Source organism: Takifugu flavidus, chromosome 6 (assembly GCF_003711565.1).
Source record: "Takifugu flavidus isolate HTHZ2018 chromosome 6, ASM371156v2, whole genome shotgun sequence".
Lineage (NCBI taxonomy): Eukaryota > Metazoa > Chordata > Actinopteri > Tetraodontiformes > Tetraodontidae > Takifugu > Takifugu flavidus.
The window spans coordinates 132044-159854 of record NC_079525.1 but is presented as its reverse complement, the minus strand read 5'-3'; the positions used below and the strand labels follow the sequence as shown (position 1 = coordinate 159854).

General features: G+C 43.3%; 1 protein-coding gene and 1 long non-coding RNA gene across 6 annotated transcripts; both read left to right on the top strand.

Moving 5' to 3' along the window:
• The first annotated feature begins 858 nt into the window (after window positions 1-858).
• Window positions 859-27811, top strand: atf7ip (activating transcription factor 7 interacting protein). Of its 5 annotated transcripts, none has more exons than XM_057035397.1 (14): window positions 859-1075; window positions 1197-1347; window positions 16826-17353; window positions 17442-17883; window positions 18042-18229; window positions 18310-18447; window positions 18876-18947; window positions 19034-19140; window positions 20371-20435; window positions 24636-25403; window positions 26360-26464; window positions 26562-26636; window positions 26760-26842; window positions 26953-27811. In XM_057035397.1, the coding sequence occupies exons 3-14, from the start codon at window positions 16832-16834 to the stop codon at window positions 27412-27414; spliced, it is 3027 nt and encodes a 1008-aa protein (XP_056891377.1). In that variant the 5' UTR covers window positions 859-1075; window positions 1197-1347; window positions 16826-16831; the 3' UTR covers window positions 27415-27811. The 5 variants fall into 5 exon arrangements, with proteins under 5 accessions (XP_056891377.1, XP_056891376.1, XP_056891379.1 ...); XM_057035396.1 differs by having other exon boundaries at window positions 888-1071; XM_057035398.1 differs by lacking the exon at window positions 859-1075 and having other exon boundaries at window positions 1112-1347; window positions 16826-16949; window positions 17295-17353.
• LOC130527187 (uncharacterized) lies at window positions 21814-23991 on the top strand. The gene is made up of 2 exons (XR_008950950.1): window positions 21814-23471; window positions 23615-23991. It is a non-coding gene; the product is annotated as an uncharacterized LOC130527187 (long non-coding RNA).

Here is a 27811-nt window from a genome sequence, read left to right as displayed (position 1 = left end):
TAACAACCCTAAATCTGAGAGCTATCTATCTACACAAAAACTTCAGACAGTGCGTTCTGTGAAATGCAATGCATTGGTTTTTTTTATGCTAAACTTAAGCTACAATACTGAACTGTTTCCATAGTGTGAGGTCATAAATTCTCTCTATAAATCAGTATGTGAAATAAATTAGCCTTCCCTATGTGTGCAATATAGGTCCTACATTAGAAGAGAACTCATTTCCCCTCACATCCAGATATCCAAAGAAACTTGTTCATTCTTCTTCACAGACTAGCATGCTAGACCTTCTCTTCTGTACAAGTTTATGAAGGACAGACAGAAAATCTCTGAGTAAAATCATGTGGAAATACCAACTCCACATTGGGAAGAGTGGTGTGTAGTGACAAAAGGTACATGATGTGCAAAGGTTTATCCACATGTACAGAAACATTCTGGCGTTAATGTCAAGAGCATAACTGTCCCTCTGCTGGCGAACATGGGAAGTGCAGATACCAAACAGAGGAGCCAGTCAACAAAATGGCTGACTTGTTGTCCTGTGAGCCACAAGACTGGTCACGCAGACACAGCATGATGTTTAAGAGTTTAAAGGGGATGTTTAGTACATTTGGAAAGTAATTAAAATGATACTAAACAGCTTTGGCGGAAGTGAGCTCACCTCACATGTGGCATTTTGGATTTCTTTTCCCACATATCTAACATTGCTAAAGGTGTGTTAGATTCACAGGGTGAGTAGAGGACTACTCCAGTCCTGTGATCAGTGACCCACCATGCTACAGGAGCTCCACTGTCAGTAAATAAAGTAGCATTGGGACATTTTTCAGTCTGTTGTTCCTCTGACTCCTCCCCCAACGCCTAACCCCTCCCCCACCGTCCTGCAGTCTCTGTCTGTCGGTGCAGAAGTCACACACCCTCCCTTCCAATGCTAATGTTCTGATCCATGTGGTCCCTGGTTCCAAGCTCTGGTCTCTGCACATTCATGCACAGAAACGAAACCGTCATTTGAGTAACGCGAGCAACAGTGGCGGGCGACACCGGTTGGTCTGTAACGACCTAACGCTACCGACGGTTGACGTAGGTGAGTTTTTGTCCCTGTGAGCAAAAAGAGGAGGAGTCTATCGGCGAGGCGGGTAGCGCAGTCGCAGCCCGCCAGCGCGTAGCTAGACGGTAATTCAGACGCTACTCCCTACTCCCTCCAGTTTATGGTGAAGACGTCTGGAAACCTACCGGGAGCGAGACGGTTACTCGCCGGGGCGAGCGAAACGGTTGAGCGGCTGCTGGATGAAGTAGCGGTCAGGCTGCAGACGAAAGGGAAGATCGTGGGAATATCGCTACCGACACTACCAGACGGTGAGTCGAGGTACTGCAGCTAGCTTACTGGCTGTGCAGCTTTGACATTCTCTTTGAAAGTTGGCATAAACTATCATGTTTTCCACGGTGGTGGGGGATTAAGCCTCATTAGATCTTTCAGTTCAGTTGAGTCTTTATAGGCTAAAGTCTGTGGCATCACTGGAACATGACGGGATATAAACAGGGCATTGAGCCCATGACTTTGGTGTGTTTTGAATTGTGGCTTTGGGGTGTTTTGAATTGTGGTTTTGGGGTGTTTTTAATTGTGGCTTTGGGGTGTTTTGAATTGAATAAGGTTTGAGATTGCAGTGCATATTTTATCAACTTAATGTTGTGTCACTTCACAATGCAACAAAGGGCTCAAAAGGGAAAGTGGTACCAGATTTGGGGAGAGCGTTGTAATGTGAATGTCCTTGTGTTACTTGGTTTGTGAGGATACACATGCTACATGTAAAATCATACAGTTTTATCATTTAAAAAATACGTTTTCTCCAGTTTTGGAGTCAGACATTTAATTTTCTTAAACGACCTAACCGGTTAGCGCTAACTTCTCAAACCACTCACGGCTAGCTTGCGCGGATTCAAACATCGTTGAGTATCCGACATCGCTGTTGCCTCCTACTTTCTTCACCAAAATCTTTCTGGATTACTTGACACATGCGTTGAAATGACAATACACTTTTAATTTGATGTCATCTGAAAGTTTTGAGTGAGATTTTGCAGAAATTCTTACAGGGTTGAATTTTCAGAATGCAGCAGGGTTCCATCGCTCAATACTTGACAAGTGCAAGCAAATATTAACATTATGACATTTACTAATTCTTTTTTTTAATCTGCTAAGAATAAAAGGTAAATTCCCTTAAATATCAGTTTTAATAATTTTGGGAATCACGTTTAAGCCTCTTTAAAGTGATTTAATATTGAAAGAATAATTTATTCTCCTTTAAAAAATGTATTTTGTCAAAGTAACTGTAATAAAAGAGGCATAAAGCTCTAAATGTAAAGCAAAAATGTTTGCCCTTCACTTGAGATCCTGGTAATGATAATGCAGAATTATCCTTGTTGCTATAGATCTGATCTGAAAAGACACACATGCATATAGATAAAAAAGACCCACATCTTTGGCAATGGCACACACACCTGTTATTTTAAATCCTATTATATTAAAAGAAAGAAAATATTTTGTTTTACTGACAATATGACTATAATCAAATTTTTCTTCTCTGTAAAATGTCAGTGGTTATACATTACTGATGAAAGGGCAAGAAATCAAATTTGTTTTCTCAGCTGGGATTTTTTAGGGGCTCCTGGCACTACATTTAGAAAAAAATATATTTTCTACTGTAAAAGTATCTATCCATTTTTTACATCGAAAAAATAAAATGATTTACATTTACTGAAATAACAGCTAACATGCATTTTGGATTTTGAACCATAAACCCTGAAATCGATGTTCAAGAGATTAGATACAAACCTAGCAAAATGGAAGCTAGTGCATCCTGTCATCTAACCCCCCTCTGGTCTAAAGTGGTACATTCCAGTAATTTTCCATGCGTTTCACTGGCCTAGAATGTGGGTGTGGCTTAGTGTCTGTTGTAATTTGAGACTTGCTTCTCCCTTAAAAAATCACTTTAAATAAATAATACTGAAATTAATGTATGATGTTTAGGTATGAAAGCCACAGGTCACCTGCACCGTAACACCGGGAATTCAAGACTATTGTACTGTATGTCATCATCTTGTTTCTGTTATGTTCTGACAGGAATCTCTGTTTAGTCCTTTAAAGTGTGCCCCTGTCAGGTTTGGCGTTTCCTTTGGACGGATTAGTATAGTCCTGTTCTAGTCTTACTCTCTCTCACAGGGACTCTGATCACATGGTGTAGACGTTATTCACCGGTAACAGTTTTTCCTTCCCCTGAGGAAGCGGTCAAAAAGCTCCACCTCCATATTTGTTATGCTGTTTTGTTGCTTTGATCTATTTCTTCCTCTCTCACTCAGTACAGTCAATGAGAATTTAGTACAGGCGGGATGACTGCCACATCAAATGGCACTGCTAGCAGTGTTTAAACAGTGCTAGCAGTGCTAGCATTAGGTCCGTGTTGCCAAATGTCAGTCAGTATTTTGCAGCTGTTTTCCCATGATCCACTGCTGCATCGTGGTGGGTCCAGGAGTTGATGCTAGTCTGAGAAGAAGAACGAATAAAGAATAAATATGAATATTTTTCTTCTATTACTCATAAATGGACTGTAATGGACAGGTTTCACATTCCCTTTGTTATTTTAGGACATTTTTCAAACCAGAAAAAGTGGTTGCATCTGCTGATCCTATGAGATGAAGATGTTAGATGTGGAGCGTTCAGCATGAAAATCACAGAACTAAAATTAAACCAGTTAGGATTGATAAGACCAGTTTTCCTGAGGAAGACTATCAGAGGGATGAGGACATAACACGGACTATTTTGAGGCGAAAATGAGGCATTCACTGGATGCCCAGCGAGCCTTCAATTTATATTTGAGGGGAGGAGGCAGAGGTTAACCCCGTTTCGACTTCATCATCCAAATAGGAGAGTGATTTTGAGGTGACGTGTCTTTTGTCAATGACAAGAGGTAAGTCAAATTTACCATGAATATTTACAGCAGTCTTTTTTTTTAATGAATTACTTAAATGTAACAGTCACAAACAAGATTTAAATTCACATAGTGTTTGATATTGAGGTGGCTTTATCTGGACAGAAGACCTTTGTATATGCCTGAAAGCCACACGAGGCCCAGCACAAATAAAAAACAGACCAAAAATAAACTGTAGCCAATTGCATAATGCGCAGGAGATCCTGGTAGATACTGGGGACAGGAACTTTACAGGTACGAGTTACTGGGGACAGGAACTTTACAGGTACGAGTTACTGGGGACAGGAACTTTACAGGTACGAGTTACTGGGGACAGGAACTTTAGAGGTATGAGTTGTCTCACTTGGCCCTCTCGATGATGATGAAATTCTACTTAATATGTTCATATTTGCAATTAATGCCAAGTTCCAAAACATTTTTTATTTTTAATGTATTAAATATTGTTTCAAGTTGTAAATAATTACTTTAGTTTATTTCTTTGGCCCAATATGTTAAAAAAAGCGCAGATCTTCGCCCAGCAGGTCGTTTCTCTACATATTGTGGCTGTGACGTAGGCCGTAGTAATACAAGGTTGCACAACACATTAGGTTGGCATTTGACCTGGGGAAGGTCAAAGTCCCCATAAAATCCAGAAATTGCCAACATTTAATTGGCCTATTATCAACATTTCCTAAAAGTTTCATTGAAATCCATTAAATTCTTTTTAGATTATTTTGGCAACAGACAAATCCAGGTGCCAAATAGCCTCCTTGATGGAGGTAACAGGATTTAAGTCAGGCAAAAAAAATCCAATTTTATAGGTGCTGGGGGAAAATGCAACAATGACATGGTACGGATGTTTATGTGGTATTTAAATGGAAAGCCAAACTACTTACAATGCTCAGATTGCTTTGATGCCAAAAGACAAGTCTTATCTGGCAGTGACTGCCACTGGCATTTACCCCTTTAATTTATGGGGTGGTTTGGAATTCAGCACTCACATTTTCTATTCCATCTCAGTATAGATATTAACCCAATAGTTTCCGATTAAAATATGATGTTTTCAAGGTGTTCCTTTATTTTTTGCAGTGTATTTGAGTGATATTTTGTGTGGTTTATTTTGCAGTGCAGGTTGGCTATTCACAACCTTAAAATTACTGTTCTCGGGTCGAGAGAATGGTCAAAATTAAAGTGTTGTTACACTAAACATGACAAATATGCAGGATTTTCAGTCCAGCAAAAGGCATCCAATCATGTCCCAGGTGGTTGATGTTAATCCTGAAGGAGTCATAGTCAGTAGTCTGCACCAGGACCAAGTGACTCTAACCCTAACCCTAGTCTGCACCAGGACCAAGTGACCCTAACCCTAACCCTAGTCTGCACCAGATCCAAGTGACCCTAACCATAACCCTAGTCTGCACCAGGACCAAGAGACCCTAACCATAACCCTAGTCTGCACCAGATCCAAGTGACCCTAACCCTAACCCTAACCCTAGTCTGCAACAGATCCAAGTGACCCTAACCCTAATCTGCACCAGGACCAAGTGACCCTAACCCTAGTCTGCACCAGGACCAAGTGACCCTAACCCTAGTCTGCACCAGATCCAAGTGACCCTAACCATAACCCTAGTCTGCACCAGGACCAAGAGACCCTAACCATAACCCTAGTCTGCACCAGATCCAAGTGACCCTAACCCTGACCCTAACCCTAGTCTGCAACAGATCCAAGTAACCCTAACCCTAGTCTGCACCAGATCCAAGTGACCCTAACCATAACCCTAGTCTGCACCAGGACCAGGTGACCCTAACCATAACCCTAGTCTGCACCAGGACCAATTTACCGTAACCCTAGTCTGCACCAGGACCAATTGACCCTAACCCTAGTCTGCACCAGGACCAATTTACTGTAACCCTAGTCTGCACCAGGACCAAGTGACCCTAACCATAACCCTAGTCTGCACCAGGACCAGGTGACCCTAACCATAACCCTAGTCTGCACCAGGACCAGGTGACCCTAACCATAACCCTAGTCTGCACCAGGACCAGGTGACCCTAACCATAACCCTAGTCTGCACCAGGACCAATTTACCCTAACCCTAGTCTGCACCAGGACCAAGTGACCCTAACCCTGGCCTAGAGCTTAGAGGGTAAATATGGTATCCTTGGTTGGGTTCATTTGCTAATGATTTTACATTCTGTCACTGTAGGAAATCTTGCTTACATTCTAGTTTTACGGGATTGTTTATTATTTTAGATTTTTTCTGAGAGTCTTGTCCTGGAGGCCATTACCAGTTTTCAACAACTTGCAAATGATGTGCTGGCTCTGATTATTTAGGTTCAATTGTCTGCTTAAAAAGCCCCCTAAGTGGTAAGATCAACATGAGTAGTTTTAAAGAAAAATATTCTTTAAAAACTTTTTTAAGCATTACAGAGAATCGTAGCTTTGGTGACCTAGCTTTTTGTAAAACATCCCATCGTTTTGTCAAATAATTAAAGCAAAGTGGCTAATTTGATGGCAGTAAATAGAATGATGATGAATTTGACAGCATGTAAGACTGTTTTACCTGTATCTACTAGGATTGAATAATTAAATAGGTACATGGAGTCCTCACATCTCCAGTTGTCATTGTCTTTGTAGCTACATTGTCTTTGTAGCTACATTCCCACAAGTCATAAAGTAGGTCATGGTGATATTAGTGGTAAAGCACATTACTGCACCACAGATATTGAGAGGGTACCATACTAGGGTACTACATTCTGAGGAAGGTCTTGCACGGTCATGCTACAACAATCAATCTTTATTTATATCACATTTGTTACAGTAAAAATAGTCTCTAGGTGCTCTAAAGAATCCCAGGGCCTGACCCCCGACAGGCAAAAGTGGCAAGGAAAAACTCCCCTTTAACACGAAGAAACCTTGAGCAGGACCAGGCTCATGTAAAGATGGGGGGACCCTCCTGCTTATGGGGGGGCTGGGTAGAGGGGGGGGGGGGGGGAAGTAGAGGAGAGAACAGGCAGAGATCAGATCAGGGAAATCATCACTTTTATTTGATTTATATTGAAATCTTAAATATTCAGAGTAGTTATTCATTGGGCACTCTTTAGTTCATTTTAATTTTATTGAACTTCAAGTTTTTAACAGTTTTCTTTGAGGTACAACTGTTTGATTACAGTTAAACTGACAAAAACATCAAAACAAAGTGAATATAAATATAATACAATAAAACAGACCATTCTCTTGTCTTGCTTGTGTTTTGCGTGTACACACCACAGAGATCTTATGTGGGAAAGTGTACTTGCCTCTGCTGCTACATGATAGCCTCCTAACTGCAAACTGTGGACGAGTGTTTTATTGAGATATGGCCTCCGTTCAGGAAATCCATTCTAAAACCAACTAGCAGGCTAGCCGACAGGAGTCAGTTGTGAAGTTTATTTAGTACACAACGTTAAAGCACAGACATAGCTCATAGATCAGAAATATCCACAGGTTGGATCAGAAATTTTTGATCCGTGAATTACATTGGTATCAGAACCTGATACCGGATCAAATTGGCCCCATCCCGACTAAATCCACATTTTATTGGCAATAACGCTCCTAGCACAGTTAGCAGCACACGTCAGCCATAGCTGCTGTTGTTCCAATATGCTACCTTTATCTGAAAGCGTCACCTCTTTCACTGAAAATGACTGGCTTGTCTTGTTTAGGCAATGACTAAAACAATAACGTTCTCAAACCTCAACTCTGAATCCTGGTTTCCTTTTTGTAAACCAAAGGCACAACCTCAACGAAACCTCTCCCCTTTTGACTTGTTTTGTTGGAAAGAGACTAGCTTTTAGCTTGTTCCCTCTTCTCAAAAAAGTGCAAGAGGGGCAGGGTACAGCACAATTCTTTAAAAGGCAGTGTGCACTACTACATTTAGTGCATGGTACCCCAATCCCTAATTATCCTCTCTGGAGATTTAAACCACATTTCCTAATCTTCAACCCTCCCCACCTTCACCGAGTATGTGAAAAGCTACACTAGTGATAATATAACTTTGGATTTATTGTATGCAAACATCAAAGAAGACATCAAACATCAAAGAACCAAACAGCCTCTCCACAGAAGAATGGCACAACACAGACGTGCCACCTCTTCAGGTCAGGACTCAGCAGTCCACTTAAAGGAGAGCGGGCATTCCTTGAGGACAGCCAAGATACTGGCCAGAGAAGATCGCTGGTTTGAGAGGGGTGTCAAGGAAGCCATCCATGTCAAATGGGAAAAACTATCCTTAAACAGAGGTGGTGGGCTGAGGCACTTCCTGTCCCCCACGTACAATGCGGTCCTCCACTCCTTCCAACAACAAATCAAATATTCACACCACTTCAGGAGACCTGGTGACTCACCACCATGTGATCCAGCAGACAAAGGGGAGACACCTCAACTGAAACTAGGTGAACGACCCTGCCAACGACTCTCAGGTGACTACCCGGATCATTAGCATGCCAATGGTCCACAAGGGCCATATTTTCAAGCTCGGTCCCTAGCGAGTTCAGAACTGAAGAAGCCTTCTGGTCAAACGTCTTCGAAGAGAAGAAACACAGTCCAGTTGACAGAGAAAACTACCTTGAATAACTATGACCTGGATGATTGAGAATCTACACAGACATCAAAGATGCATTTCCTTTTACTTGGTCAGTCAGATCCCAAAGTAATCCAGAGGTGGCGAGTTTAGACTATATTACCCTTTGCATTTATAAAAAAACAAGGGGAGATTGGTTTAAGTGTAAGCAACAGGCAAAGTAGTCATGAACCCTGAACCCCGTGAATCGCTGGTTAGCGCGATCAGTAAATCTGGATGTTTACAGGGACGGGTTGTTCTGAAAGTTGAGTGCAAATTAAATAACAGTGATTCAAGTGTAACCTATGTTTTCACACTGATGCGGCAGTATCTAAAGAACAGGTTAATGATGGTGTGGTGCTGTGCAAATATATTATGATCTGTACTGTACTGTACAGCATAAACAACATTACTTTGTTTGTGTCTTGTCCTTCGGGTGTACCACCTCTGTCTGAGAGTGTTGCTGGATTTGAACTGAACCGGTATGTCGTGTTTCTGGGGGATCCTTCTAAACTTCTCTGAGACCCCGGACAGATAGGGGATCGAAATGCTGTGGCGTTTGTTTCTCTCCTCCTTTTCTTTGCTGGGGTCTAGTTTTCTTGAGGTTTGATGACCTAGGTGTCAGAGAAATCTGTGCTTGGACACGACAGTTTTTAGTGTGAGTGCTTCAGCACGGAATGGAAGAAATTACCCTAGCCTGAATGTGCCCTTTAAAGATCCCTTACCCTGCTATAGTAAGACAGAAGATAGAGAGTAGAAGTTGACTGTCCCCTGGCAACATGGACCAACAGACTATCTCACCAAAACTCTGTAAGTGCCTTGGGTTCCAAGGTGGATAATCATCTCTCCTTTTCTCTTCCTGCACTACACCTCAGGCTTTGGACTCTATACTGCAGACTGCTACAACCAGAGGTTCTGACTATAGAGCAATAGTTGGATTTCTATCTGATGGAAAACAACTGGAGTGCAGAGAGGTCATTAGTAATTTTGTTAGCTGGGGGCAAGGCAGCTGGTCTAATATTAATGTTGCTAAGATGAAGGAGCTTACTTTCCAGTCCATTTAAACAACCTGTTGTCACATTGGTGAACATCAAAAGTTTGGACATTAAGGGGATTGTACGATAAGGGCCATGGCCACTTCCACCTGCTGACGAGGTTGAGGTCCATTAGCGTGCACAGGAAGCTCCTGAGCACTGATTATGATTCTAGCGTTAGCCATATTGTATGGTGTGGTCTGCTAAGGTGTGGTTAAGGAAAGAAGGAGGCTTTTCACACTGGTCAGAAGAGAGATTTGAATACCAGTCTATAGAATTTTTCCCCTTCTAATTGCATTGGTGATATCTTGCCACCTTTTAGTAGGCAATCATTGAAGTACTGAACTTATGTTCAACATGGTGGTTTTGAACAATTGCTTCATATTCAAGCAGGCTCAGTAGTAAACCAACGTTTGACCAAAACTGAGTGTCATTGTGAAAACTACATTAACGTTCCAATTCATTGTAACATGTATCACGAACTCTGACCAAGGCTGTGGCTTCCAGCCAGCATCTGTTTTCTGGTCTGTTGCTCTATTGCCTCACGCCCAGCATTAGCAATGCAGTGCAAATGCTGCTGCCTAGTATATACTGTAGATGGTAAAGTGTGTGCCATTCATTTTAAAAAAACAAAACAACCAACAACTCACTGGAAGCACATTTCGAATGGTATCCCAAATGTTGTGTCCTTGGTCCCTACTCAAGTAAACCTTGTGTTTATGACAGGGTAGTTATGACAGATGATAAATGCATCAGTTACATCAAACTGCATCAGTTGGTTGATCTCAGAGTAACACAACACAAACGTGGCGTAGCTCAGTAATTAACTTGGCAACAATCCAACTGTAATCAGGTGTCAAATATCAAACACCATTACCTTTGAGGAACTCGGTGTTGTCTCTCTTTACCTCTGCCAAGGAGGTAATGTGATAGCCTCCTGGTATTAAATGTTGATAATGGGAACAAGGAGCAGATAGTTAAATATTGGTGCTGTTCTATATCCTGAAAAGTGTGTTTGCCTGCTTGGGAAGGGTACTTGGCACCGTGTGGTACTCTTTACTGCACTGGATAGCATACACAACCCACTGGTTTTGACTAGGTGGTTCATCCTCTTGGTGGATCAATCTATGAATCCAATTGTTGTGAGGCTAAGATCCTCCGGAATTTTTAAAAATACCACCCTCAAGCACTCACCTAATGGTCATCAAGTGGTTTCAATGAGTCCTGATAAGCTGACAACTTTAGTGCCAGATATTCGTTCACCTGCATTTGATAATCACTGACAGCAGACTAATTATTATCCCATTTGTGAAATGGGATCATGATGTTGAAAGCATAATAATGTCACTGAACAGATTTCTGGTTCCAGCTGATATACTCCAATTTTTCAAAGGTATTGGGATGTCTGCCTTTACACCAGATGGAGTTTCTTCCCATTCAACGTTTTCATCCTTGTCTTTATGGACATTGCATTGTGCACTGGTTTGCATGGCATCAACCACCCCTTTCATCCAACAGATGCTCGGCTGTAGCCCTAACCCCCTCATTTGTTGAAGCAGTCTTCTTGCCTAGGCTAGGGGACTGAAAAGTCTCAATGGAATTTTTTGAAGGGGTATCTTATAAATATGGAACTAGTTAGTCAGTAAGACTACAGTTGCACTACAAGCAATTATGGTGCAATTTTTGCCGTTTGTGATGCAAATGTTTTTTTTGCCAGTTTGGACAGGACAATTTATTTTCCTCAAAATTAGATTAAGGCCTCTTCTAGGTCACGAAGCATTTTAATATAGGTGACAATTTAAAAAGTGAATTGTATGAAACTAGTGTGAACTCTGCTGTACAACTACCATCCTGTCTTTTCTTTTACAGAAGGAAATTTTAATTTCTCTTTAATTAAGAAATTCTTATTATTTATTAAGATATATTCACAATTTCAAATGTGCTGGTTTTCTGCAGTGTTTTTAACTAAAGGCATTGATCACACTTTGTCATGCTTTTATTAACATGCAGTCATGATGGTGATGAAAACAGGTCTTTGTAACTGCAGCAGCCATTTTATGCTGTAGCATTTGCTGCCAGATGTCTGTCAATGGGGAAAAGGACTGTAAGGATAATGTTGCATAGGCTAACAGGACAACAGATCTGAGACACAAAGATATTTTTTCCTACCTGTATAAATCTTTTCCAACCCTCAAATTAAATGAGTATAACCATGACGGAGTATAACCATGACAGCAGGCTATTTATGATTATCCATCTGTTGTCTGATACAAACCTTAATGTGAAATGCGATAAATTCTAAAAAATCAGAAAACTAATTGAAATGGCTGCATGGAGAGAAGAGCCCATGATATCAATTTTTAGTTCTTTAGTATGTTAAATCATGACGTATGTCTAGTTCCAGTTGAGCTTATTGTGTTTTGAACATGGACGACTTGGAATGTGATAGAATCCTGTAAATACCACAGAATTTGCTGTTCACAGCTGTTTTGCTGTAGCTCCTGGCCTTAACACACTCCCCTTCTCAATGGTTCAGCACTTGCATGGGTGTAAAACTCGTCACTCATCAGGCTGAGGTGTGGGGGAAGGGCGTTGGAGCTGTGTGCAAGGCTAAGGACTACTGGAAATGCGCTGCTAGCTTTACCTTGTTTAAATCTGTGTTACAGTCGTAAGTTAGCTAATACATTAGATTTTTTTTAAAAAATTGTATTGACCAAATGAATTCTACCTTATAATGGCATGTAAACCCAAAGTGGTGTCTTCACAGATTAGTTATCTTGTATGTGAATTTTCATGATGAATCAATTTATTTCTTGTTTGAATTTTGGCAGCCATGAAATAAACCTCCTTTATTAGAGCATGACTAAAATATAATCAGCATGTGCTTTCTTGGTTCACGTGGAACCTCCTGGTTTTGCCCACCCCTCCCTGTTTTTCTTCCCTTTTTTCCTTCTACTTGGTTTTTCCTGGTCTCGACTTATTTTGCACAACATACTAAAGAGAGAAGCAAACCACTCGTGCAACCTTTTGGCCGTCAGTGCTTTTAGTTTGTTGCTTAATGGAACACCATGTTCCATAGTAGTATTTTGCAGTATTTTTTCACTCGTACTTGAACTCTTTCAGAACAAATGAAATCCAGCCAAAGAGTCGACACTATAGCGGCTAATAATCGATTTAGCAAGGGACTAGCATGGAAGGGCCATTTATTTAAGGTGTCAAAATACTGTAGTTCTTGGAATTAAATAATATCTCCATGACTTCCCATCTTCGGCTTCTAAATGAATTTTTCATCATCTTATTTGATTAAAGTCTTAGAGAATACATTCAGCTGCTGCCTAAAGTCTCAGCGGATATTATTGTATATTATGTGGTGTCGTACCTCAGAAGTGTGCGACTGTAACTGGCTGTGACGAGGCCTGTGTGCCTGAGCAGAGCAGGTAGCCATTTTGAGTGTATCCAGCTGCAGTCACGCTGGGGAAAGGGAGGACTGTGCGCAGGAAGTTTGGGAGTCAGGCTTCGCCTTTCTGCTGGGCATTTTCCCTTTCTTCCATATGTAAAGTTGTGAAGACCGGCATCATTTTTCATGATTGGTAGAGACTCCAGCAGCATTTTAGCAACGTGCAAAATAATAACAATGGCAGTATGAATGAGATTGGCTCTATTGCATTTTGCAGGCAGAAAAAAGAAATTAAGTGATAGTTGCTCATTTTGTTAGTCTTTAGATATAACAGTGTTTAAACATTCACCATTTCATATGCTCTTGACAGTAGCTAAAGTACAGTTCAGAAATAGGTAAAATAAATACAGAACATATTGTTTTAGCAAGCTAATTGCATTTTAAAGCTAATTTTTTCCTCTAGATGTGTAAAGGTGAATACGACTCGACTCCCTTCTTTCTTTCTTGAAGAAGGCGGAGTCTGTTACAGGATCTGTTCCTGCTTGTGTTCAGCATGCTGCGCACAGCAGCATGCTGAACACAGCAGCACTGGTGGCCATTTTGTGTTTCTGCACGAGCACAAGGTGGGGGATGGGCAAAAAAGACTGCCAATTTAGTTTTACAGAGATTTTGTTTGAGACAGGTAGACATTACTTCTCAGTGTTCATTGTAATCTAAATTTGTCTCTTCTACCTAATATCACAAGTCTGTTTCACTTTGTAAACCTTTAAAGAACAAGTAAGTAACATGTGTATTGTTTAAATGATAAATCAATGCAAAGGTAGATAAAGGAAGTCGTACTTCAGAAATATAGGTTTATTTTGTGCTTTGATCTTCGTGTTTGTCACCCCCCATCTTTTCAGAATGGTTCAGTCTTTTTAGCAGCAGTCCGCCCTGTTGAAGGAGAGACTGAGCAAATTTAAACTGCTTCCTGTCGTGTGTGCTCTAAATCTTTTCTTTTTGCAGTGTTCAGCTAGCAAATGAATGAGCAACACAAAGATGTTTATGTTGGATACACAACTAAATATCCATGTTGTATTTTATATTGTCTTATGTAACAATAATAGTTAGCTTTTAACTAGTTGTTGTATTGTTCCTAGGAAAAGTGTCTTTCAGTATTTTTTTGGGAGGCAACTCCAGAAAGTTTAGGCTGTTGACATGAGTCTTTTATTTGGTTGCATAAGCTCCACCCCTTACCCTATTGCAATGGTTCAACCCATGTTTGACTCAAAGAGACAGTTTCGTTAGAAAGAACCTGTGTGTGTGCACGTGTCTGTGCGAGGGGGAGAGAGACAGACACGGGAAGGGTGGGAGAAGAGAGCCCACGAGGGGATGGGAAGTCGCGAAGCCACCTTGAGCCTGTTTAATCTAGCGGTTGACGTGCAGGGCTAGCTAGACAGGGCCGCTTTGTCAATGAACTCATTTGTTTGGAGTACTATTAGTCAAAGAATTTATGATCTTTGTCATACCATTAGCAGGCAGGCCTTTTAAAAAATGTTATAGGAGACGTGGTGTTTGTGCTACTTTAACAGGTCTTCAGAAACAGCAGTAAAAGAATCAGTGTAGTTCTTTGACTTTAGCATATTATGTAAAATGGATGACGTGAGATCAGATTACATCCGGAGTAACCTTCTCTAAGGTTTAGGTAGTTAAGTGTAGTTTTCCCACAGTTACCGTTCTACTTAGCCTTAATTAAATAATGGATATTGTAGTATATGTCACGTTAGGTAACCGCAGTCTTTGTTTTCTAAAATTATAAAATATTTTGTTAAAAGAATAACTGAAAGGGTTAACTTAAAACTGTGTGTTTTCTGTTGTACTAAAATATCACAGCATTTAGAACATTTGTTAATAATGGAACAGTTATTTGTTTGCAGCGTTAGATTGATCATTAATCTTTTTCAGTCTCCCCCCGGCTCTTTCTCAGAATGGTTTATTCCATGCTGCTGATATTTCCATACTGTGTACTAGTTTGTGCTAGAGTTGGGGGATGGGTGTTGCCTAGCAACAGTCCTTGCAGGCAGCCTATGTCTATGTGCTGCTAGCTACACTGAGTATTAATAATCACAATAGTGTAAATTGAAATGGTTTTGTCTTTTTGACCTTGTTGAATTAAAATGACGGACATATGTCTCATGTGTCACCATAAGGAGAAAATAACAGGATCGTAGAGTTCTCTCAGAAGAACAAATGAAAACGTTTTCCAGTTTGGCGTTGTGGTTCAATGTGGGCCAAACACCTCTTGCAGGTCACACCTCTGTCACGACCGCAGGGACAAGCACTAACAGAGTCCCTCCTTTTGGCCTTTGAGTATTGTTGCTCTTAGAATGATCAGATTATTCAAATTCCATTTATTAGGTGAAGCTTTTGTCTCTTGCTTTGTAAAGACATTATCGCCTTTTACCCACGACGAGTGCCATTTGACCAAGTAGCTACACATTCTTTGCATGCCCAGTTTGGGTAGGGTGCTTTGCTAGGTGACATGAAGAGTTTAAGGGTAATACTATTTGATTGAATTGAACTTTATCACCTTTGTAAAGGAAAAATGAATTATTCAAAAAGACTGTGCTCTTTCTGTCGGTTATAGTTACGGTGACGGTAGAAGTAAAAGAATACCTTAACTAGGTTAGCTTTGACACATAGGTTGAAATGTTTATTCTTCTCTTCCCTCCGTCACTTAGCATTTGTGCGCTGAAGAAAATGTCTAACGGCCCCAATATGCTGTTCAGCTAGCTACAGAGAGCTCTTCTCTGGCAGCAAAGCTCGTGGCCATTTTGGTTTCCCGGTGCAGAGAATGAGGACGTAGGATGGGGGATGGGATGTCCTTCGCTGTGCAGTGGGCGGCTACTGTGGACCGAGCGCTAGCAATTATACTTGCAGTTTGAAATATGCTAAATTAGGAATAATGCTGACTGAAATAAAGGAAAATAATTACGTACCCACTCATGATGCTGCTTGGATTTAAGACCGATATATGCACCGCTCCTTGGGGTCATTGCTCTTACTGTCCTAACAAAACAACAAAAAATTATATCTGGGTTTAAATAATCCTCTTGTATATGTATATTACCTATCTCTAAAACAGCTACATCTCTCTTCTTACAGTATTGTAGTTTCTTGTACTTTTTTACCATGTAAGTGAGCCCATATTTTCATAACTCAAGGGAACGAAGGCGTACATTTAGGGTCACATTAGTCGTTTGACGCAGACTTCAAATTGTTAATTTCACGATACTTAAATGTTTTTAATTCAGGGTGAAAATCTTGAGACCTTGAAAGTGAATGTGCATCTAAAAACCAGCTTCAATACGTCAATGCAACAGTTAGAACAGAAAAGCTTTGATGTTTTTAACACAGCTCTGATTTGATGAGGGAACCCACCACAGTGTTGGGATGAATGGGACATCCCTTCTTTACTTAGAAAACTGCAGGAAATGCATTCATTAGAACAACTAAACCTTGTTGTGATTCAGGTCAACCAGATCCTCTGTCAAACTCAGCTCTGTTTACTCTTGTGCACACTTTTGGGGGCTTCTAAAGTGAAACAGTCAGATTTGTAGCAAAGAACAAGCGTCCATTTTGATATGCGGTAAAAGATCCTTCTAGAAAAGAAGAACGCTAGGGAGCTCTACAGTGACCCCTGCTGGATCTTTGGAGCTCTGCAGCAGTTGCTTCAGTCTACAGATGAAGGAGATCCAGGACAGTTTGAACAGTCACAGCAGCTGTCAAACCGCTCAGCTAATACTGGCTACAGCGCTTCTGTCCCTTTAGTCCCGCTAATGTTGCTTTGTCGTTCCACAGGCAGCAATGGAGGTTGTAGTGGCAGAAGAGAAGAAAAAGATTTTTCGCGCTCGAAAAACGATGAAGGCCAGTGACCGACGGCAGCTGGAGTCCCTTCACAGCACTTTGTTGACTGCAGCTGCAGGTTCGTCAGACACATCTGTGCCACCACTAATGAACGGCACACACAAAGAAGATGTAGAGAAAGTGGGGGACAAGGAGATAAATAACGTCTCAGACTCCAATTCCCCGAATGTCTCGCCACCTGCTTCTCCGACATCTCTGAGCTCTCCCGCTCCCTTTCTGTCCCTAAATCTGTCCCCGTCCTCTGGCTCTTCACAAAGTCCAAAGGCAAAGGACGAACCTTCTCCCGCGTCACCATTCTACTCTTTGAATTTTGAACTGAATAAGATGAAAGAGGCAGAGGACAGAGGAGGTGAGAGAGAATCTTCATCGTCAGTAATAGATAAGTCTGCTACTTTATCAACAGAAGTTAGTGCAAACCAGGAAGAAGTAATGGCTCCTAACCCAGAGTTGGAGAAAGAACAGGTAAGGGGCCTTTTGGACTTCTTGGTTGGAAAAAAAAAGATTTCATATCAATAATGTATTAATAAATGCATTATATACTATTGCTTAGGCTGGACCAACTGCTACTAAGGACTCAGCTGTGGAATTAGGAAAAGATTCTAATAAAGGTTTGGTTCAACGATTGTCAACCCCAACGACAGACTGCACAGAACCAATGGATACGGACACTAACGCCCGGGCAGAAAAGGCCCCCGAGGCTGCCACCAATAAAACAAAAGAGAGGAAGTCCACAAAAGCTGTCACTTCAAATTTTTCTCAGTCGTTTCCATCTCGTGTTCCATCATCTTGTGTGGATATAAAACAAGAAAAGGAAACAAAAGACGGAGACACTGACAAAGGGGACAATAAAAAACAGGATGCCAAGAAAACTTTGATGAACGAATCAAAAACGGAGCCGAAGTCTGTGAAGGGGGGGACCAAAAGTCAGAAAACGGAGGTTTGTCCAACCACAAAACCGTGTCGGCCATCATCGACCCCCCCGTCTGAAGCAGGTAAGATGGAACAGGCGCGATGGCTTCAGAATAAACATTTTGTACGTTATCTTTGACTTGTGTAAATATCCCAACGACGCTGTCGAGGATAACGAGGAAGCTATCGTTGTAGTGAGCGTCGCACATTTATCGCCGGGCTTTGCTGTCGTTTCTCGTAGTCCAAAAGGACAAGACCGCCGTCCCGGGACTGAAACGGACGTTATCGGAGGGTAACGGAGACAATGAGAAGGATGAAGCCAACACTAAAAGGGATCTCAAGAGGCCCAAGATGCAAAATGAGGAACTAGAGGCCAAACTGGAGCTCAAAATAACAGCAAAAGCTGGTGCCCACCCCAAGCTGGAAAAGGTCTGGAATACCTGGAATTTCTGCAAGTCTCAAAAAGATTGTGAACATTATTCATTTGTTTCACCTGATTTCTTTCTCAGATTGTACAAAAACTGGTAGATGAACATTTGAGGGCCTTGCAGTTGGCCTTTTTCGACCAGCCGTTTAAAGAACTGAAGGACCGGATAGACAAGATCGACTGTGCTGCCAAACACCAAACTGCTGTTAACACGCTCCAGGTGAGTCGCTGCTGTAGCAGGTGCCGAGCCAAGGTCACCGAAGGACGCCAGGTTTGTGCAGGCACGGAGCGAGCGCGGCAGGCTGGCGGGCATGTTATTACTGTGTAATAGCTGCCTAATCGTGTTATTACTGTGTAATAGCTGCCTTATCGTGTTATTACTGTGTAATAGCTACCTTATCGTGTTATTACTGTGTAATAGCTGCCTTATCGTGTTATTACTGTGTAATAGCTGCCTTATCGTGTTATTACTGTGTAATAGCTACCTTATCGTGTTATTACTGTGTAATAGCTGCCGTATCGTGTTATTACTGTGTAATAGCTACCTTATCGTGTTATTACTGTGTAATAGCTACCTTATCGTGTTATTACTGTGTAATAGCTGCTGCTATTTGCTGCTGACAATAACGCTCTCTCTGATCCGTTCAGTCCAAAATCACCCGACTGGCGAAAAAGTTCGGGGAAGCCAATCAGGAGTTGGAGAACAAAAAGAAACAGGAGGTAAGAAAGCAGTTTGCTGCGTTGCATCCTTAAACGTTTGTGCCGCATTTTTTTTTTTTTTTTTTACGAAAATCTGAAATTTGCAGGTAGCGGCGGCGACGGCGCCCAGCAAGATGGCGCCCAGCAAGACGACGCCCGGCAAGACGGCGCCCGGCAAGACGGCGCCCGAAGCCAAGAGCCCACAGGTTCAACGGTACGCACCCGTCCACTCAATGTAAAACAGTCATTTCTCACATACAATTCTAGTTCATCACCAAATAGTCTCATGTATTTTATTCATATAAATGTTTTAGTCTGAACTATATAGCCTTTTGTTGTGAGTATAATATTACCTTTGTATGAACGTGACAATACCGGACTGAGTCGACACGCAAAGCCGTTCACAAAGTGCATATTTGACATTGTCCCAGGTTGCTATCTGTAATCCAGAGATCTAATCCAAAGCTAACGTCTTGTCAGGATCCACCTTTGTAAACCAAATATTTTAGTCAACCCTCACGCTAATCCTGAGTGGGTCCAGGTCCTGAGTCTTGTGACGTTCTACAATGTGGCACCTGAACTTGGCCTCAGTTAGGGCAGAGTGTAGTTAAAAAAAACGCACCTCTCCTTCCAACAGTGTGCTGCAACGACAGTTGCTAGAGCCGCAGCCTGAGATGCCCAGAGAGAGGGTAGCGCCCCCTGTTGGTATTGCTCCGGCACTGTCTGCCCCGAAAGAAGAGGAGCTGGCCAAAAGACTGGCAGAATTCAGTGAAGGAAGCTGCAGAGAAGATATTAAGCTCCGAAAAATCAGTTCCCACATGGAAAAAATCCTCTTTGAAAACTGCAAGAGAAGCTCAGGAGTTCCCAGAGCGGACCGTTACGCTTCCTACATATTTCGTTACTTGGTACCGTATCAAAAGTACTGCGACTGGGTCACAAAGGTCAATTACAATGGATTAATGGGCAAAGAAGCCCTGCCCACAAATGTCAGGAGGGCGATGAGGCTGTACATCGAGCGGCGGTTCCCTGTGTTGTCATGTGACCACTGGAGAGAAATCCGTGATGCTATTAATGAAATCCTGCGTGTAAAGAGGAGACCGGATTTTTTCCGCGAATACGATAAAAGAACCTCAATTTTACTTTGACGGTTTTTGTTACAGAGACATGCATACTGGGACAATTGTCAAGCTTCACTGAAAGTGTCAGAGGTTTTGTCCGAGCATTACTTTTGTTTTGAAACGGATATCGACGTACTTGTGCCGGCATGGAAGTTATCAGACCGCCTTCTGACCACTCAGAAAAGCTTTAACGATAACAGCGATGTGTGTTAGTTTGGATGAACGCCCTGTTCAATTACCAATGCATAAAATAAATAAAGTCACACATTAGCGCCGCGTGCTTTTGGCCGTCCTTCCGCCTGAGAATAAGCCGTTTCTCTGAACAGGCCTGTCCGGACTCCCCTGGAGGTAAAACACTCCGCAGTAACAGTGTCTCCGTCCGTTACGTCCGGTAAGCTGCTCAATTCCCTTTATTTTGAAAATACAGCATGGAACTTTGTCTTCTGTAAGAATGGTTCTCCAGATGTGCGGTCGGCCATCCTGGGATCATCCTAATCATCACGTCTCAAATGGCTGCGTGGGAATAGTTTAACAAATAACAATAAATAACAAATATGACATCAATAACAATAAATAACAAATATGAACGACAGAACTTTGCTCACACAAATCAAATGTTTTGACTTTAATGTCAAGACTTGACACAACTGGTCAAAAACCATAAAGGTCAAAAGACTTTAACTTTATTTGTTAATGTGAAGCAACAGGTGTAATATTTTAGTATCGATTCACATTCACGGACACATTCGTTGTCCTTTGGGCTTTAATATTTGATACTTTAGTCTTGATTCATTTTCATACAACAGATTTTTATGAACTCGGTCATCCAAAGTGCTGTTTCGCATTATACGATTCAAACAAGAAGATTAAAAACTTATAAAACGCAATACAAAAGAGAATTAACACGACAGGAAAACGCGTCTTGCAACCACTCAGACAACAAGGCATCAAAATGAGCGTTATAAAAAAAGGGTGTGTACTCACATTTGCTTTACAAGACGCACTATTAATAGAGAAATTCACAAGTAGGAGCAGCAGAACTGTGAAGCTGTGACCTGCAGGCCGACGTCGGCACACAAGAAGCCTTTTAGCTGCGTTAGCTAAACGGACTGTTCTGATACCTGTTTGGGGTCACACATCATGATTGTACCAATAATCTACCAACATGCTGCACAAGCCAGGAGCTGGGCAACACACACACCAGCCATCCAAAGTCAATTTAGAAAAAAAGCAAAAAGAAATACAGCAGGAGAAACAAAAATGGAAAATAAAGCGACAGTAAAATAGTAATAATAATTAAATGTGAATAACATAAAGAACAACACACATGAATAACTGGTGTCTGGGAGAGTCACATATGCAGACTTGGAAGGCTTTTATAAAGATTTTAAAACCAGCCCACTGGAAACAGTGGAAATCTCTCCCACCGTTCTCCTAATGAGCAGAAATGCTCATCGAGGTGTTTGTGGTCCATCAGCCACGAAGCACAACTCACATGTTTTATGGGATTCCTAGGAGGTGTGGCCCAAGAGTCCAGTAGATGCTGGTGCCAAACTAACTCCTGCTGCCCTCTTCATCGGGGGGTTCACACAATTGGCCCCTTCCCACCAGTGCTGTGGTTCAACCCGAGAGCACAAGATGGCGGCCGTGGCTGTTTCCATGACACCAGGGTACCAGCTCGCTGAGCAGGGTCTTCAGCACGGCCCAAACTCTACTGACACCATTGGTGTGCAGCACAACCAGCTGTGCAGGACATTGTTAATGTCAGTGAAAGTATTTTCAATAAAATGTAGAGATGTAAGAAAATTCAGATGGCCTTCTTTTAGCTTTTGAAGCCGTTTCACCTCTTTTCCAAGAGGCTCCGTTAGTTCCTCAGAATGGAGGAGATGAAACCAGCTACGGAAAACTAACAGAAGTCCAGTTGAGTTCTCACAGGTCAGGAAATGGTTAATTTACGTAGTTAATCTACATAGTTAATCTACATAGTTAATCTAGCACCTTCACACTGGTGAACCAGCTGAACATGTCACTTATATAAGATGCAGGTGCTGGTGCACCAGTAGATCCATGTTACCTGTCAGTCATGAGAAAGACCTGTTTTAAATCCTGCCAGTCGTTAAACTCCACAAAAGCAACAGTTCAACTTTCACCGGTCCACAAAAGGTGGTCCCATAAAATGAGCAACACTTTAGGGCGACTTTAACAGCTTTTATTGATTCAGTGCCTTGGTAGTAAGCTTCCTTTGAGCAGAGGTATAGTTAGAATGCAACGATATTTGGTGAACTATGTCAGTGGTATTATTAGTTAGTTATTAGTAGGTTAAATAAATAGTAGTCTCAATTGTTATCACAACTACCGTGTAGATTCAGACACTGTCTGTAGTGGAAAATCTACGATGGAACCAAAAGAGATGCATTTACACACCAGCAGCACGTGCACGTGCTACTGTGCACTGTGGTGTGGCTCCCCTGGGGGTGGCAGACCACTGAGGACATGCTTGATATTATATTGTCCATGGAGCACAACTCCAACTCTGTCACTTACCTGGAAGAAGCTCCCAGCAACGTGCACGTCTTCCATGAGCTCCACGGGCTCCTCTGATGGTCGTCATAGAGGTCCAGAAATGAAGCGATTCCTTGGGCACCCAGAACCTCGAGGCACAGAACCAACCCCAAGAGCCTCCTACTCGGGTGGAGCTGGTAATATATCGATCTGAGTGGAAGGACGCTCCCCAAATGGACCTTGATGTCCACGTTGGACTCCTTCTGTCGGCTCCATGATCTGCAGCCTGTGGGAGGACGAGACGGGCCAGCACGTCTCCTGAGCTGCCATGTCTGTCAAAGACTGCCCATCAGAGGAATTCTGCATTTTAATGACCCCTTGTCCAGATCATTGGGAAGTGGACACACTCGGATCTACTGACAGCAGAGGTTCAGAGAATTTGATGCTTCACCCAGACGTGGACCTTTGTGTGGAGAAGCAATTATGGGACACTGCAATTAAAATAGTGGGTCCCTGTGGTGTACAAACATCATCTGCATCATCTTGCTTTACTCCAGCTGTTCAACTGGTGTTGAATGAAACCAGAAGGTCAGGGTGGACATGGTGGACATGGTGGACATGGTGGACATGGTGACGGGCTCAGAGGGTCACGCTCACGTTATCATCTCCTCTGTCGGGCTGGTGGAGGAGCTGCTCTAAAGGGAGGTCACTAAAGGCACCAGAATTCCCCTCTCAGACCTTGAACCTGTGGGAGGGAAGACGCCTAATCTCTCTTCACATTCACTCCACCGCCCCCCCCCCCGGCCTCCTACATCCCATAGCGAGGAAAACAAAACCCCACGAGGCACCAGATACCGAATGCAGTGAGAAACGGATCACGCTTGATTATAACCATCGCAAACGAGGGATGGAGCCCATGAATTAGGTATGTTTGTGCATCACTAAACACACACACACACACACACATACATATATATGTGTGTGTGTTTGCTTGTGTTGCTTGTCTGAGATATTTATTGTTCACTTTCTTAGACATGCAAATGATCTTTGTCCTTGTTGGTTTTGTAGATGATCTGTGCCTACAGCTGCAGGAGGCCCGAACAGTAAAAGAATAAATAAAAGAAAGATGCTGGGCGTTAATACCCAGAATGCCACATTTTGTGGATGACCATGACTCTGCGTGGCTTCAGGGAAATGGAACAGAAGGAAGCTCTTCCTGGTCCAGCTCAGCCAGCCCAACGGCACCATCACCCACCCCCCCCCCCCCCAGTGTGTTGTGAAGAGTGTTTGTAGCTCACGTCTTCCTTGACTGTTCAACATTGGCAGCTTTTTATTGCTGCTGTTACTCAATTTGTGTCTTTATAGATCTTGTTGTTTCTCTGTAATATAATAAAGAAGTGGAAATTATTGCATTGCTATAAATGGTCATAAACTTAACCTGTTGACCTTGTCGTCTTTGGTGTCATTTTTTAAGCAGTTTATGAACACAGATCATATTTGATACTCGTAGATACAGACGGGGGATCCCTCCGCTCCTCTCCAGTTACAGACTGATGTGTTGCTAATTTAAGTATCAGTCCAATACAGCTTCATCAACGTCCGTATTAAAATAATTAGTCCAATCTCTGCTCATGAAAGCAGGTTTACCTCTTCACATTTAACGAGTGCCTGATATCAAGACCCAGAATACCTGTTCCTGCCAGCAGTGGTTCCTCTGCAGTCCGACGGGCTGGAACGGACCCTTGCACCTTTTTTTTTGCTCCATTTCAAATGATCAAAACGCTCATTGAGGTCTGTAGGAGTCAAATATGCAAGTTAGCACACTTAGGCTGCAGCAATTTAACCATAAACACATTTTAATACTACAATAAACTGCCTGGCTAGCACGAGTTTAACATTTTTTTACTTGGAAAATTGCAGCAGAAATAAAGTGAGGTTCTTCCAAACTCCTGGTTATATTATAAAAGGGTTTCCGTGGTTACACGGGGGCTATGGTGCTCTTTTCTTCCAACCAGTTGGTGCTTTTGGAAAAGCAAATGTGTTTACTAAGATCCTGAACTGACTATTTTCAATATCTTGTTTTCAAAAGAACCCAATGTTGCTCCGGCGCCTTCAGCTCCGGCTCACCCAGGCCCAGTGGCAGTCCCGGTCCCGGCCCCGGCCCCGGCTCCAGGCCCAGCTCACGCTCACGCTCATGCTCCAGCTCCAGCTCCAGCACCAGCACCAGCACCAGCTCCAGCCCCTGTTCCAGTGCCGGTCCCCACCTCGACAGCCATGGTGATACAGGCGCCGGTCCTCCAGCTCATCACCTCCACCTCCAGTGCCGTCTCCCCCCTGCCCACTGCCCTGAGCTCCCAGAATCCAACCGGCACCTTGTTGTTAAAGACCGCCCCAGGCAGCAACATGATGACCGCCGGCCAGCCTCTGCTCATCCAGCTGCCGCTCTCAGTGGCCAACGGTCAGACAGGAACACTCGTCAACATCCCCGTGTCCTCGTTCTCTGCCGCCAGCTCGCTCAACAAGGCCAAAACCACGTCGACCACCACTGCTTTTATAATCAAACCGGCTTCTGCCGTCACGTCGGCCCCGATTTCTGCCCCAGTTAATACAACTGTCTCAGCCCTCCAGGGGTCCAGTAGTCAGATGTCTGTAGCCCGAGCAGTCTTCCAAGGGGGCAGTGGGGGGATATGTACCCCCAGCGCGGGGGTGTCTGTGAGCACCGCCAGGACGCCAGCGCAGCCTGTTTCTGTAGCAGGGGCCATGTCTTCAGTGTCTTCACCTGCAGCCTCTGGGCCAGCAGCAACCGGTTCCACTGCTCCAGGACCACCACAGGGGACCTCTCTGACATCAAAGACAGGTCAGTGGCCGCTGCTTAACTCGCCACACTTGGGTTCACCTCATCTTCCACGTCCTTCCCTTCCTGGGACTTTAATTGTTCTGGTCCTAACATCCAAAACTTAAACTTTAAAGCTGTGGTGGAACCGGTGGAGAGACGCCACATTGTTGTGTAACAACGTGGCTCCTCAGGGGCGTGCACGTGCCTGGGGCAGGAGGGCTCGTGCACGTGCCTGGGGCAGGAGGGCTCGTGCACGTGCCTGGGGCAGGAGGGCTCGTGCACGTGCCTGGGGCAGGAGGGCTCTGACTCTATAGGTGCAGCTTTACCTTTTTCATTTGCCTTGAAACACATTGTTCACATTTCGACCTTCTGACCTCTCGCCCCTCTTCATTGTGCTTTTCATAGACCGCAAACGTACGTGAAAACCCACCAAACGTGACATCATAGCAACGATGGCACGTGCACGTGTTCCCATTAAAACAGCTTATGTGCTGCTGTAGCATACCTCTGTTGGTCTGATCAGCCCTTAAACGCTCCGGAGGTGAAACCAGAGGTGCCTTTAGTGAACCACCACCATCACCAAACATCTGTGGACACCATGAACTCTCAGCTCACGTGCCCCCCCCCATTACCGTCCTGGTCTCTCCCCCTGCCGGTTGTGTTTCTAAATATGTTTTAAATATGTTTTAGAAGTGTTTTAGCCTTTGTGCTCTTTCTTGAATGCCTCGCTTTGTTTCATCATTCATCAAATTAGTGATGTCAAACAGTCAGTCGTGCACAACGGGCCGTTGTTGCGTAATACCAGAAGGGCGAGCGCTCCAAGTCCTGTCAGGCTGTTTCTCATCTGTTATCGAAGGGTTATTGGTTCTTTCCCCCTGATGAATAATGGAGCACACTTTTCTTGCGCTCTCATTCTTGTATCCACTGATTGTAAATTTGTGACAGTTCTGCTAATTTAATGCTAATTTAATTTTTAGATAACCAGGCTGCGGGATCCACGGCCTCCAAGGGGGCCACGCCAGCAGCGCGACCCAAAGGTTCTGTTATTGATCTGACTGAGGATGACGACGATGATGTTCAAGGTAATAGGAAGGGCTGCCCTGTGTTGATGGGGGCCCTCTTGGCCCTGCGGGGGTTTGTGGCTGATGCTGATCAGAAATGCCTTCGTCTTGTTCTCAGTGACCGGGGTGAAGAGCGCCAGTGTCACTGCCCCTTCAGCTGTGCAGCGTCCTCTTCCTGTTTGCATCACCAGCAGTAAGAACACGTTTGTTGTCTGGGGAGAAATAGATTCATGAATTTGAATACAATAAAACATATACAGAGAGAAATGAAGTGTCTTTTAAATGTGATTTGCTGTTTTCTCCTGCTCGTCAACAGGTCCAGGAGCGAGGTCGGCTCGACAGAGCAGTCAGAACTCCCCAGCTAATGCTCAGTTGACGGCCCCCCAGCGCCCCCAGCTGGTAATAACAGATAATGCACTCTATTTCAATACTTGTCATTTGGCGCAGTGTAAATTCTAACTGAGCAAATGTTGAGGCAGTAATGAAGGCAATGTTTTCCTTTTGTACAGGACTCCCCACTGTCACCTCGCACTAATATAGCCACTACTCCATCTACCCGTGGTCCCAGTGTCACGTTGCCCCCTCTTCCCTCTCTGCCCATACCTCCACGCTTAAGTCCAGAGGCAGAGCGCACCTCTCCTCCCCAGCAGCCTCAGCTGAAGCTGGTTTCCAGTCAGACTGGCATCGTGCTGTCCTGGTGTGTGGCCGAGACCGACCAAACCTGCGCCCCCGTGGACAGCTACCATCTCTACGCCTTCCATCAAGACAACTCCAGTAGTAACGCAGCACAACAGCACTGGAAGAAGATCGGGGTGCTGAAAGCTCTTCCACTTCCAATGGCCTGCACACTGACCCAGTTCCAGTCCGGCTCCACCTATCATTTCGCTGTTCGAGCCAAAGACATCCACGGCCGCTTCGGCCCCTTCTGCAAACCTCAGTGCACAAGTGTCATTAGTTCCAGCTCCAGCTGAGCGGCGGAGAACGCAAAGGGAAAGTTTAGCATTGCAAAGTGCATGAGTTCCTCGGTTCCCTTTTCTACCAGAAAACTGAAACATTCATTTAGCGCTTTGGGTTCCTGCAGATATTTACCTGCATAAAACTGGACTCTGCTTCGCGTGTATGTTGTATTTTTATGGCTCAACCTCCACATGATTTCAAGACTTGATTTGATCACTCTGTCAAGTCCAATATTTATGTTTACGTTTGTTTCTGGATCCGGATGGATTTTTGCTGTAAACGACAAAATACGAGACGTCGGGATCGGTATAAAGTGGGAATCGCACAGAAGTGTTTGTATGTTAGAAACTTTTGTAAGTTCTGTCTGGCAACCAGACCTGTTAAAACACAATAAATTTTTTCAAAATAAAA

Coding starts and splice junctions, on each gene's coding strand:
- atf7ip (XM_057035397.1), top strand. CDS start 16,832: ATGGAGGTTGTAGTGGCAGAAGAGAAGAAAAAGATTTTTCGCGCTCGA. Junction 18,948..19,033: donor AGAACAAAAAGAAACAGGAG/GTAAGAAAGCAG, acceptor TGAAATTTGCAG/GTAGCGGCGGCGACGGCGCC. Junction 19,141..20,370: donor AAGAGCCCACAGGTTCAACG/GTACGCACCCGT, acceptor TTCTCTGAACAG/GCCTGTCCGGACTCCCCTGG.